The 13,507-nt window shown below is 37.2% G+C and overlaps 1 protein-coding gene across 1 annotated transcript in view; it reads right to left on the minus strand.

Moving 5' to 3' along the window:
• LOC133991485 (protein kinase C epsilon type-like) overlaps positions 1–13,507 on the minus strand; it is a 119,934-nt gene that overhangs the window by 73,582 nt on the left and 32,845 nt on the right. Inside the window, exon 2 of the mRNA XM_062429914.1 lies at positions 4,590–4,653. Coding sequence (XP_062285898.1) covers positions 4,590–4,653 — 64 coding nt within the window. The remainder of the gene's footprint in view (positions 1–4,589; positions 4,654–13,507) is intronic.

Consider the following 13,507-nt stretch of genomic DNA (forward strand, 5'->3'; position numbering starts at 1 on the left):
TAATCAACAACCTTTTAAAGTTTAGTTTAGTTTATTTAACAATAAGAAAAGAGGACCTCACATCACATGTATCTGCAAAATTTCAAGTATAACACAATCCATAACACAGTCCAAGACTTGTATATATGTGTCAGTGACAAATAAGGCTTGGCAAGATGAGCAACTCAAAAATATCTCTAAAAAATAGTTTTAAAAGCAGCATCAGGTTTGTTGAAATATATGTTTTGTATTTTTGTTGGTTTTGTGTCATTTTAAATGACATTTGCACCATTTTTTACCAAAAGTAAGACTGAATGCTCCTGAAAATGTCAAATGGTGTAACCACAAAAGAATGATAAATATTCAATATTTTATCCACCTACAGTGTATTTAAGTGGACTTATACAAATAATTACTTCATTTAAAGATGATTGACATGAATCCCCAGATTAAATGTAATATTTAGAACAATAGTATTCCATTACCTTTATTTAATATAACAAGATATAATGTAAGATCATGCCAAACTAGTTGATATTGTATTTTATTGAGAATTTAGTGTTTTTAAGCAAGTTGAATTATTTGGTACAAAGTTTTTATGGTTACACCACTTAGACATTTTTTCCATAATCCTCTAATATATTATCTCAAAATGGATTAAAAGCAGAAATTTGATGCTGGGTCCACAAAAAAAGAATGTGTGCAAGTTATTCATACGTTTATTTTCACATTTTAACCCTTTAAATTTGACTAAATCACATAATGCATATGAATTAACTTAGATGATGAGCATACACTACATCATCTTCAAGTCATGGACAGACAGAGTGTCGCTAACGGTGATTTTGAAGAGCAACAACCAAACCAGCGTCTAATGGATCAATTTGCTGTGTAGTGTAACTGAGCAGCCACTTAGTTATCTAGCCTGCTAGCTGACATTATATTTGTTTAGTGGCTCCTTCGACAAGCTAAGGCACAGGTCAATACGTGTGTTCATGTTTTGTAAGTTAGATAAGAAGGAGACTTTAGCAGGAAAGCTAATGTGGCTCTTGTGTTGTGTGTCAGGATGCAATCAGGCTCAGTGTGACTGTTTGTTCCGCCTGTGATAGAACAACATGTTATCACTTTGTGCAAGATTTGATTTGCTTTATAGAGATAAAGACTCAAGCTTCATGAGTGGATGACTTATGGTATTCAGTTGAATTAATATAAAACTAAAGGGCACCATTATGAAACCAAATGAAATATAAACATATCTCTTTTTTTCTTGTACAAATGAGAACACAGGACAAGTGATTTACAGAACAGATATGCTGCTCTAGTAGACAAGAAAGACAGTTTAATTTCAGTTGGACTTGTTTTTTGGACAGTGTTTTTCCCAGACCACAAACAGATCAAATAGTCAAAACAATTGGTCAGTATTCTCAAGATACTACTCAAAAAAATGTTCTCCCAAAACGTCTGGAAACAATTGACCTTACGAAAATGTTTTTGTCTGCTGTGTGCTACAATGACAAAAAAAAAAAGCAGAGACTTGAAGATGCTCGGATGATTTGCATCTTTATGATTATATTTTCCTGCCAAGTAACCTCTAATGATCGTGTGAACTAGAAATGTAGAGCGACATCATCATACAGCCACAAAAAGGCATGATGGATACTTCTATACTTACGTTACATTAATCAGATCAGAAAAAAGCCCCCAAAAAAACAAATCATGAGTTATGTAACCGCAGCATGGGGCATTTCTGAGAGCATTGCCAAACAATGTTTTAGGGATCAGTGACAAATAAGTGTTGGCAAGATGCAAAATTCAAAAATATCTTAAAAAATAATTTTAAAAGCAGCATCAGGTTTGTTAAAATGTATATTTTGTATTTTTGTTGGTTTTATGTCATTTTAAATGACATTTGCACCATTTGTTTTTACCAAAAGTAAGACTGAATGCTCCTGAAAATGTCAAATGGTGTAACCACAAAAGAATGATAAATATAAAATATTTTATCCACCTACAGTGTATTTAAGTGGACTTATACAATAATAAACATAACAATTGTATTCCATTACCTTTATTTAATATAAAAAGTTAGTAGTAGTTGATATGGTTTTTTATTGAGAATTTACTGTTTTTAAGCAAGTTGAATTATTTGGTACAAAGTTTTTATGGTTACACCACTTAGACATTTTTGCCATCATCCTCTAATATATTCTCTCAAAATGGATTAAAAGAAGAAATGTGATGCTGGGTCCACAAAGAAAAGAATGTGTGCAAGTTATTCATGCGTTTATTTTCACATTTTAACCCCCTTTTAAATTTGAATAAACCACATGGACACAAAAGCCTTATGTTACCTTAACCAGATCAGGAATAAAAGCAAAAAATAAATTATGACTTATTCTTGGAACAGCAACTTGGGTCATTTTTAAGAGCACTGCCAAACAATGTTTTATATCTTTTAATCTTATTCCTGGAGGAACTGTATTTAATATATCTGTTTAATAAGGGCCGGTATCAGTGCTAACCCTGTGCATGAGATCAGTGCATCACCACATGCAGTAAAATACTCCTCAGCTGTCTGTAACTTCTTTTGATTTCCACTGAACATAAAGCGACTTCCAGGAGAGATTACAGCTCGAGATTGTCTCTGTCTCTCTCTCTCTCTCTCTCTCTCTCTCTCTCTCTCCCTCTCTCCCTCTCTCTCTCTCTCTCTCTCTCTCTGTCTCTGTCTCTGTCTCTACACGCGATGTTGTCTCACATCTTAAATAACGAGGTGATCTTACAGTTCGGCGTCAAACACTGAACTTTCTGTCATCATTAAACTTTTACTGAAAAGCACTTATCGCATGACATCATGTCTCTCATTACTTTATTGGGAGTAATAACCACAAATGCACAGGAAGCTCGCAATGTTTACTTCCTGATGTAATGGTGCTGATTACACATGGGTTCACTTAAGTGCATTAAGAAAAAGAGAAAGTTAGAAAGTTTACATAGACTTTAAAGGACTTATGATGGAAGATTTTTACTGATTTGAGATGTAAAGACCTCTTCACCAAGATATGATCGCTTCCAATTAAACTAAAAGCTTAAAACTCACTAGAACTGGTTTATACTTCTGTCTCATCTGTGTTGATATCACTGTAAACAGCACATAATCCTTTCATCCATCATTTCTGTAGGACGGATGTTTGTAATTCACAGAATGTCAGTTTTAAATGCTTTTATTTGTTTTTTTATCATTTTTACAACTTGGCTCGAAGATTTCGCTGATTTTGGCATCACTGTTATTGGTTATAGAGACAGTTCACTCAATGACAACACTGCATAGAAGCTGTAAATGATTGACAGAGAGAGATTTATTCATTTGATAATGTAGTGACATGCCTTAAGTTTACTCATGTACTCCCTGAAGGCAAAACTACAGTATTTACTTGACACTGATAGATGATGTTGTAAGACTTGTTAGGTATATCTTACTGTGGCAACACTCTACCACAGCGTTGGGAGGCTTACTTTGGAAATGTAATAGGTTACAGATGACTAGTTACTCTATTTAAAATGTAATAAGTAATGTTGCTATTTCAAATACTTACTTAATCAAAGTAATGTAACTTATTAAATTTGATTACTCTTCTTATTTTCTAACCAGTGTTTTCAGCTGTTAGGGTAAGTGTTCCCATTAAGCACCAAATTCTAAGTCCAGCTGTTTTTCATGGATACTGACATGATTTATAAGGGAGATCATTTCTTATAAAGCAACATTTATCTCTCATGTAGATTTTGGAATATAAAATAAAGATATTTGATGAATAAAGTGGGTTTAATTGGTACTGTGACTCCATTTAAGCCCATGTATTTAATAAATATATAAAAAATATTGATTTCAAAGAGTTAAAAAAAAGCTATATATGTATTCAGTAACATGTTAAATATAAAAAAAATGAGGAAAAAATGAGCAAAATCTTAAAGGTCTGACTTCCTTTGTAATCATCAACATTTTCATAAGTAACTGTAATTTAATGACATATTTTTTCCGAGTAACTGTAACAGATTACACTTACACTTATAATTAAATTACATAACGCCATTACATGTAACTACTAACTCTCCAACACTGCTCGACCCTCATGTAGAAATATATATTTAAAAGTCACAAACAACCTAAAAATCACTTTTAAACTCTTCAGATGCAGATGTTTTTCTGACATTAACATGAAACTCTACACAGACTGCTCTGAACACCCTGTTTTGTTTTGAGTTTTTTTATATTTGATTACAGCCAATAAATATTAGTAAATATTAGCACGTTGTTAGTTAGCATGGCTTAAAATAAGAAGGACTCAGTAGATAGCATGTCAGTGGTAGTCTGCATGACTGAACAGACAAAAGCAAACTGCTACCTCTTAATAGTCTTCATCAGTAGATTATCCAAAGAAATAAACAGGAGATTAACACTTTGGATTGAAAGATCCTGTGATGATTATACAGAAACTCTTCAGTGTGCAAGAAGCAGAGGATAACAGCAGAGATGTTTACCTGCAGCCAATGTTAGCTGACCATGGGAGGTCTGAGCTGAGCAAACAAAAACAACAACAAAACAGCAGTCTTACCTTCACTGGAAGATCCTGATAGGTCAATAACAACATACACCTTCCCCTCTGGCTCCAGGTCAATCTGTAAAAAAAAAAAAAGAAAAAAAAAAGAGAAGAGTAGACAGAGGGAGGGAGGAGAAAACAAAAAGGGGGAGAAAACAGGGAAATTGAAGAAAAAGAGACACAAGAAGAGAGTTCAGATTACAATCATGAATAAAACAAATCAGATGTAAGTGATATTAATATGGAGCTGTCTACAGTTAGGTAACCCAAGAAGATAATCATTAACAAATACATTATTTAAGACATTATATTATTTATCTTGTTCTTTGCTAATATATTCATCATTTAGTAGATTTATAATGACCTCATCAGAGATCCCTAAACCCTCCTAAAAAATCTCCCTGCACTGCATGTTTTGTTCCTCTGGCTCGTGTCCCAGCACTGTGCTGAGCGCCTTGTCATTTTAACGAAGATGAATTAATCCGCTGGCATCCAACGACTACAGTGCCAATAAGTCCTGCAGCAGGTGCTTTATCACACCAGCTGCACTCCAGTAACTACGTCTTAGATACGCACTTAAAAATATGCAGAAAAATGACGGAATCTTCGGTTTTTATAGACAAACTAATAGAAGGGTGAAGCTGGTCAATGTGGAAAGATGAGCTCGACCTTTTCGTTGCAGAGAAAATTACAATTCAACCATTTGTTCCAGTAACATTTGGAGAGTCTCCAGTAAGGCTGCAACAAACTATTACTTTCTTGATCAATTATTCCGTCAATTATTTCCTCAATTAGTTGATGCATCATTTGGTTTTTATGGTGTCAAAAAATGGTGACAAACTACAATCACTATACCACAAAATGTTTTAGTTTAATTCCAGTCCAAATAAATAACAGAAAATAATATTGTAAAGAAAATTTTCACATTTCAGAAGCTGGAATCAGAAAATTATTTCTTAAAAATTACACAAAACGATTAGTTGGTGATTCATTTTCAGTCAGTCAATCGATTCATTATTAAAAGCTCTAATTCAGAGAAGCTGCGTGAAAAATATATCCTATTTATGACCCAACTTTTATGTGAATGACTGTAAGCTTTCTGGTCTAGGGATCAAACCAACAACCTTCCAATACCTCACTGTTGATATTTTGACGATGTTGTAGTGATGACTATCGGTGCTTTCACATAATATTAATGCAATGAGATTTCCAGTAATGTGGATATAATGATTAAATGGATACAGGCAGATAATAGAACAGACGGTTAAGTTCAGAAAAGTACACGTTTTACTGTAATGCAGCCTTTAAAAGCAGGAAAAGAAAACACTTATCACCATATTATGATATTCAAAATCTAAGATGATATCTGTAAAATATCTTGATATCGACCCAATAACGATTTCCTGCCCAGCCCTAGCTGTCCTCTCTAACCTTTTAGTCTTCTTACAGCAGAAGTAGAAACACCCTTTACCACCAAACTGGTTATCACTAAACAGCATCTCTGCCAGCTCAAATGCGCTCCGCCTAACTTCTCTCGGTGACAGTTTGTGAATCTGAAACTGACAAGATGAGGTTTCTAAAACCTTGTGCATACAATGCTGCTGACTTTTGCAGTTTTGTGTAATCAACACAGCGGGGGAAAAATCTGATGACTCAACGGTGAATCATGGGCTTCCCAACTATGATTGAATCATTGATCATCAATTTGACTACTGTTTATATCATGATGTACTGTATTGACATGATGAAAGCAGTCTTTTTGGATATTCTGTTCATTTATATACTGTTATGAGTAGAGCTGGGTATCGTTTAAAAAATTATGATACCAGTACCAATCCAAGTACACTTAAATACCAACTGAGTACTTAATTCGATACCCATTAACACATGTAGGTCTCTGTCTTTTATCCGGTGTAACAGGCGTGTAGTGTAGATACACTTTAGAGCGTTTAGGTGGCACCTTGGCTGCTGAACTGCTAAGCGTGCTAACTCAAATTTACCACGACTTCACCACCACAGACGGGTTGTAGCTGCTGTGGCAGTGGACCAATCACATGTTGTATTAAATCCAAGAACGCTTGTGTTGATTGGCTGTGAGCAAGTCCATACAAATAGTCATATTTTCTAGCTCTGGGTGCAAAAAGGATTGATTGCAGGTATCGTTTGACGGGAGATGTTTCGATACTACTCGATTTATTTTGGTCGCTACCTTAAAGGTATAGAGTACTAGTTATGATATTTCCTCTCTCTGGGTGCAAAAAGGATTGCAGGTATTGTTTGACTTGGTATCGATTAATACCCACACATGTTCGTAAGTGCTGTAGCCTTTGTTGCTAAGGCTGTTAGGGATGTCCGCTCGCATATTTCAGATCAAATTCTTAAACATGTATGAATGTATTTGAAAAGTTTATATTTTGAGTACAAAAGGGGGTGAAAAAAAGTGAAATCCTACAACTTCTGTTAGTTTACGTAGCCTCTGGAGCCAAGTAAGCTTCCAGGTGCGGACCAATCAGAACAGAGTGGGGGCCTTAAAGAGACAGGAGCTAAAACGGCCTGTTACAGACAGAGGCTGAACTGAGGGGCTGCATAAAGAGCCAGTAGAGGATAAGTACGTTTATCTGAAGTGTAAATCATGCAAAGATATATTCCAGTAGAGCTCCAGATTGAAATCATAAACCTGGAAATGTGCATGATATGTCATCTTTAAACCATCCGCCCACTCACCAGCAACACAAACTTACTTCCAACCTGTGGGAAACTGTGTGATCGTAACATCCTGTTTGGCCGAAATCTCACATTATCACTTACAACACGGCAGTAACATTTCAGAGAAAGAGAGTACGCTGTGGTGTGTGTGTGTGTTTGTGTGTGTGTTTGTGTGTTTGTGTGTGTGTGTGTGTGTGTGTGCTCACTTATATGACTTACTTAGATGTTGAGACATATCCTGTCACACACCCACACATCATATACACATATCACACACACACACACACACACAAACACACACACACACACATGAATTGTCCTACGTCATTTCTGGGGACTTTCATTCATCTCTTACAGACTTACCTTTACTCTAACCTTATCCACTGATCACAAAGTCAGCATTTTACCAACTGGGGAAGTGTTTTTTTTTTCCCCCAAATGGATAAACTGTAGGTAGTGTAGTATGGTAGTAGCCTACACACACACACACACACACACACACACACACACACACACACACACACACACACACACACACACACACAGAGGAGTCTAAAAGTGTTTAGGCCAGAGAGAAGCTCAGGGGAGGTAAGACAACTGCTGATCTGCAATATGTTGAGTGTCTGCATATGTTTGTGTGTGTGTGTGTGTGTGTGTGTGTTCTCATTTGTGTGTATGTGTGAGCATGCCTGAGTGCATTTGAGCTAATCTCATGAAAGCAAGTGGGCATCGTCCAGGGGGCTCTACCAGGAGTTTCTACCAGTAGCTGGAACTGTACTGTACTGCACCACCCACAGCGTCCATAATCCCCCCCTGACACACACACACACACACACACACACACACACACACACACACACACACACACACACACACACACACACACACCACCCCACCTCCCCCCATCCTTTCCCCTCTGCACACACACACACACTGACACACAGTGCTAAGTGAGGACTTGGTGCAGTGAAGGCGAACAGGCGTGGGTTCAGTAATGTATACAGGAGAAGATGGAAAGCAGAGAGCGAGAGAGAGAGAGAGAGAGAGAGAGAGAGAGATGGGTGAGGGGGAGGACAGAGAAAGTTTGCTGGCTCGTTCCAATGCGAAAGTGCAGCAGGAGGGGGGGAGAGGGAGGGGGAGCAGCCTGCCTAATTACTTTTTCCTTGCTGTTGTTAACACACACTCTCTCTCTCTGTCTCTCTCTGTCTCTCTCTCTCTCTCTCTCTCTCTCTCTCTCTCCATTTCCACTGTTTGCTAGTTGCACTTTTTTCTCTTTTTCTTGGGGGCTTAATGGATCTTCATCATCAAGCGGGACAACAGCACACTGAGAGCATTTTGAGGTTTAACAGGATAATTGTTCTCATCCATCTGCATTTTCTACGAGAAGGAACGGAAGGAAGGAAGTTGTTGTGGCAGATGGACAGATGAGGGTGGCAGAATATTACCATGAATCTGGCAGAGGAGAGGAGGGAGGGGGGGGGGGGGGCATTTCTGTTTTCAGGCTTTAATGAATTATAAACAAAACAAACAAAAGAAAAGAAAATGCTTGAAATTGAAATTCAGGCTGTTTTTTGTCACTGAAAGCCAATCATAGAAAGTGACAGCATTGTGTTGTCACTCAAAGTGCTGCTGTGCTCATTTGATTAGTGAAGTGTTTTGAAAGGAGAAGATGAATATCAAAAGGGAAGAGAGGAAAGATGCAGACTAAAATTAGGTTGAATAAAACAATGTTTTGACACTGTGGACAGTGATGGAGGAGTGCACATTTACACATAACAGTTTTCTGCTTCTTTTAAATGGAAGAAAAACAGGTGGAAAAATTGGATTGAAAATACAATTTACAGAACAAACTCTATACTCTAGCACATAATCAGCAGTTTACTTTAATTTCCATCACCAGATAATGAACTATAGATTGCAGTGATCAGCTTCTGACATAGATAGATTTACAGCAGCTACATCCACATGTAACATCACATAGAAACATCTCTGACTATCCAATGGAAAAAACTAAAAACTTATAACTAAAAATACCCAAAAGTTGCACTAATAAAACACACACTCTTAGAAACGGTCAAAGTTAACGCAAATTAATTTTAACAGCACACACATTGTATTTGACCCTTGTCCCAGCCTGTAGTTTGGAAATAAGGAAGCGATGCAGAAATGGAGAAAGAAAAGAGTGTTATGAAAAATCAATTCAGCTTCAAAGCCCTGCCAGATGTTCTATCCACAAGACCAAAGTTATTTCATTAATTGTTCTGAATTGAGTTATAGTCTCAAAGAGCACCTGCTGGCCAACATACAGCTGATACACAGAGCCAAAGGCAAACCCTGGTCCTGCTCAATGTTAACTGACCTGCATATAGCCAGCTATCGCTGTTGAAAGTGTGTTGCTTATAGAGTTGTTCATGCATTCAAACTATCCAGTGTGGTCTGCCTTTGGTGAGCAGGAGGAGACCTCTCTGTGTCAGCTGTATGTTCAGCCAGCAGCTGGTTTGTGATGTTAAGATTTCAGCAGATTTTTGGAGCATGCAGTATTTAATTGTTCTGTAGTGTTTCAGTAATAATAAACATACATTTGCAAAAATCAAACATGTGTCCTCTCTCATGTTGATAAGAGGATTAAAAACTTGAAAAAATATCCCTTTAAAGTACATTTAGAACAAGTAAAAAATGTGCGATTAATTTGCGATTAATCACGAGTTAACTCTAGACAATGATGCGATTAATCACAATTCAATATTTTAATCGATTGACAGCCCTAACATATATTTATATGCAATAAATAATAATAATAAAATACTCAGTGTGCAAAAAGTGCCAGTAAAAGTGCCCTAAAAATAAATATAAATAAATAACTAAAAATATTAGATAAAACGTTCTATGGAAGGATATTTACATACCTTTGATTATAGATAAACATACAATCTAAGAGCTCAGTAATGGCTATGTTAACATTCATTGACCTGAATTTGAAGGGATGTTGAGCGGTGATACTGACTGGTGCTCTCTGATTGGTTATCTCTTCCCAGATTATATTCTGCATTTAAATATTCCCCATATAGTTCTGGTGCTTTAAAAGTCAAAGGATTGACACATCATTAATAAAGCGAGTAAAACTATGCAAGAAGGATTTTTTGGTTCTTTGAATTGATAAAGTCTATAAAAACTGAGAACAATAAACCTCGAGTATGACTGTTTCTTTTGAGAGATTTATGAAATGATTAATTAATTAGGTAATAGACATAAGATTAATCAACGATAATATAGATCAGTGGTTACAAGCTAAATCTCAGGAGTCATGAGATCATTAACAGAATGAAAAAGCAGAAAAAATAAATATATATATTTCTGCAGCAAATCATGTTTTTCAGACACAAAATCTTAAAAAGCATCAATTTAAGAAGGGGAAAAAAAGACTCACAACTCAAGACGTATTCGACCTTTGATAAGGGAGCGCTAACAGACTGCGTTTACAGCTACAACTCGTCTGTGGTGGTGACCCAAAGAGATCAGGAAATAATGAGAGCGATAACTGATAACTGTTTAACCAAGCTGTTGCTTCTCTGTGTTTTTTAATAGAAATGTGATTACAATATGTGTTTAATCAGTTTATCAGTTTATACAGCAATGCCAGATTTTCAGTAACTAGTAAACAAGCACTAATGAGCATGACATCACCGAGAAGAGAGGGGAAAAAAGTTGGCTGTGTGGACCCCAACACACACACACACACACACACACACACACACACACACACACACACACACACACACACACACACACACACACACACACACACACACACACACACACACACACACACCACCTCCCTTCCTGTGAGGTCACAGCCCTCCTGCTTACTGAGCGAACTCAGGCTCACAGGTGCAGATGTCACTAAATATAGAAACAGTGAAGGACGGAAAAGGCCCCTCTGTGTGTGTGTGTGTGTGTGTGTGTGTGTGTGTGTGTGTGTGTGTGTGTGTGTGTGTGTGTGTGTGTGTGTGTGTGTGTGTGTGTGTGTGTGTGAGAATCTTCATACAGATGGAGGATGTAGAAGACTAGTTTTTACTCCTCCTCCCTGTTTATCTGTGCGCTGACAGCTCTACGCACACAGAGGTCAAAGGTCAGAGGAAAAGCATGCAGGAGTGATGCATTCTTTATCAGTGAAGGAAGAGGAAAGGTGTGTGTCTGTGTGTGTGTGTCCAGTCCAGTGTTGTAAAAACATACAGTGTGTGCAGCATGCATACTGTGTGTTATCACGCCGTTCATCTTTATCAAACAACTGCAATTATTATTTATCACTTAATTTTGAATAGACACTTTTTATATTTTTATTCTTTTGTTTAGTGTAACAAAACAAGTCCAGATATTTGATTGTGTTATTAAATCAACCACATCGTCTGACAAAATCATCAATATTTGTGCAAAGAACACTGCAGAAAACACAATATATGACAAACATGACAATAAGGATAATTTGATTATCCAAATATTTGCAGATTAATGTGACGTATAGTGTCATTTTATGAAATATTAATAATACACATGATGAAACTAAACACTACTCTTGTGCATGTGCATATCTGCAGCATTTCTATTTGCAGGTCGAGGACTGCTCCTTCAAACATCACATGTTCTTCATCATGTGGCAAACTGCTATGACTGTGTTCCTGTACATGTGTGTGTGTGTCTGTCTCTGTGTGTTGGTGTGTGTGTGTGTCTCTGTGTGTGTGTGTGTGTCTCTGTGTGTGTGTGTGTGTGTGTGTGTGTGTAATTTTCTGAATATTTAACAGGGGAGTCAAATTTAATTTATTTGCCTTTTTTGAGAACATCATCAAACTGTATGTTCTTTGAAAGAGAAAATACACACACACACACACACACACACACACACACAGACACACACAGAGAGAGGCAAATTAAATTGCAGTCTTTAACTCAATTGAGCAGGTTTCCCTCCATCCTGTCCCCTCTACCCTAATGCATCTAAAGCATGGTGTGTGTGTGTGTGTGTGTGTGTGTGTGTGTGTGTGTGTGTGTGTGTGTGTGTGTGTGTGTGTGTGTGTGTGTGTGTGTGTGTGTGTGTGTGTGTGTGTGTGTGTGTGTGTGTGTGTGTGTGTGTGTGTGTGTGTGTGTGTTGGCTATAATCATGCAGCTGTAGGATTCATTCCTCTCAGTACTGACATGTCATGATTAATTTTTACAACGTTCAACTTTGGTGAAAAAAATACATACTGTATGTTGCACTTAAATGAACAAACGTACGTGATAATAAAAGAGTTCAGTTGTGGAGAGGAAATGCTCGAGACTCCTGATTAGGTTAATTGGTATGGGTTTAACTGTGTGTGTGTGTGTGTGTGTGTGTGTGTGTGTGTGTGTGTGTGTGTGTGTGTGTGTGTGTGTGTGTGTGTGTGTGTGTGTGTGTGTGTGTGTGTGTGTGTGTGTGTGTGTGTGTGTGTGTGTGTGTGTGTGTGTGTGTGTGTGTGTGTATGTATGTGATTCTGACTGGCCCAAAAATAAAGGTCCTTCAGCAAGTGATGACTCCTGTCCACACCTGTCAACTCTGTCTCCACACACACACACACACACACACACACACACACACACACACACACACACACACACACACACACACACACACACACACACAAACACACAAACATACACACAGTCTGTCAAGGTTGAAGTGAAAGCACATGACATTGTTGAACTCTTGGCTCAGATCCACTCCAGGCATACTGTACACACACACACACACACACACACACACACACACACACACACACACACACACACACACACACACACACACACACACACAATACATTCCTTAGCCCCTAACCCTAACCTTAACCATCACAACTAAATGCCTAAGGCCGACCTTTACCCTAAACTGAACTTCAAACTACATTTTCTGGGTTGTTTAACTCATAAAATCAATATCCATAGAAAAGGACTGTTTCAACAGGACTGGCAGTGGAATAACTTAACACTACCTCAGAATAGTGCCAGATAGGTTTATTCATGTTGTTAATTTAATGTGTTTATTTATCAAAAGCTTTTCCACATCAGAAGAGCTCTGGAGGAATCTACAGATAGCTGTAGTTGTAATGAATGACAATGAATTAAATGCTTCAACAAAGAAAATGAGCATTATTTTTTTACTGAACAACATCATATAAAATATAAAAGTCATGACTGTTATGTACAATGTGACATTT

The sequence above is a fragment of the Scomber scombrus genome, chromosome 12 (assembly GCF_963691925.1).
Source record: "Scomber scombrus chromosome 12, fScoSco1.1, whole genome shotgun sequence".
Lineage (NCBI taxonomy): Eukaryota > Metazoa > Chordata > Actinopteri > Scombriformes > Scombridae > Scomber > Scomber scombrus.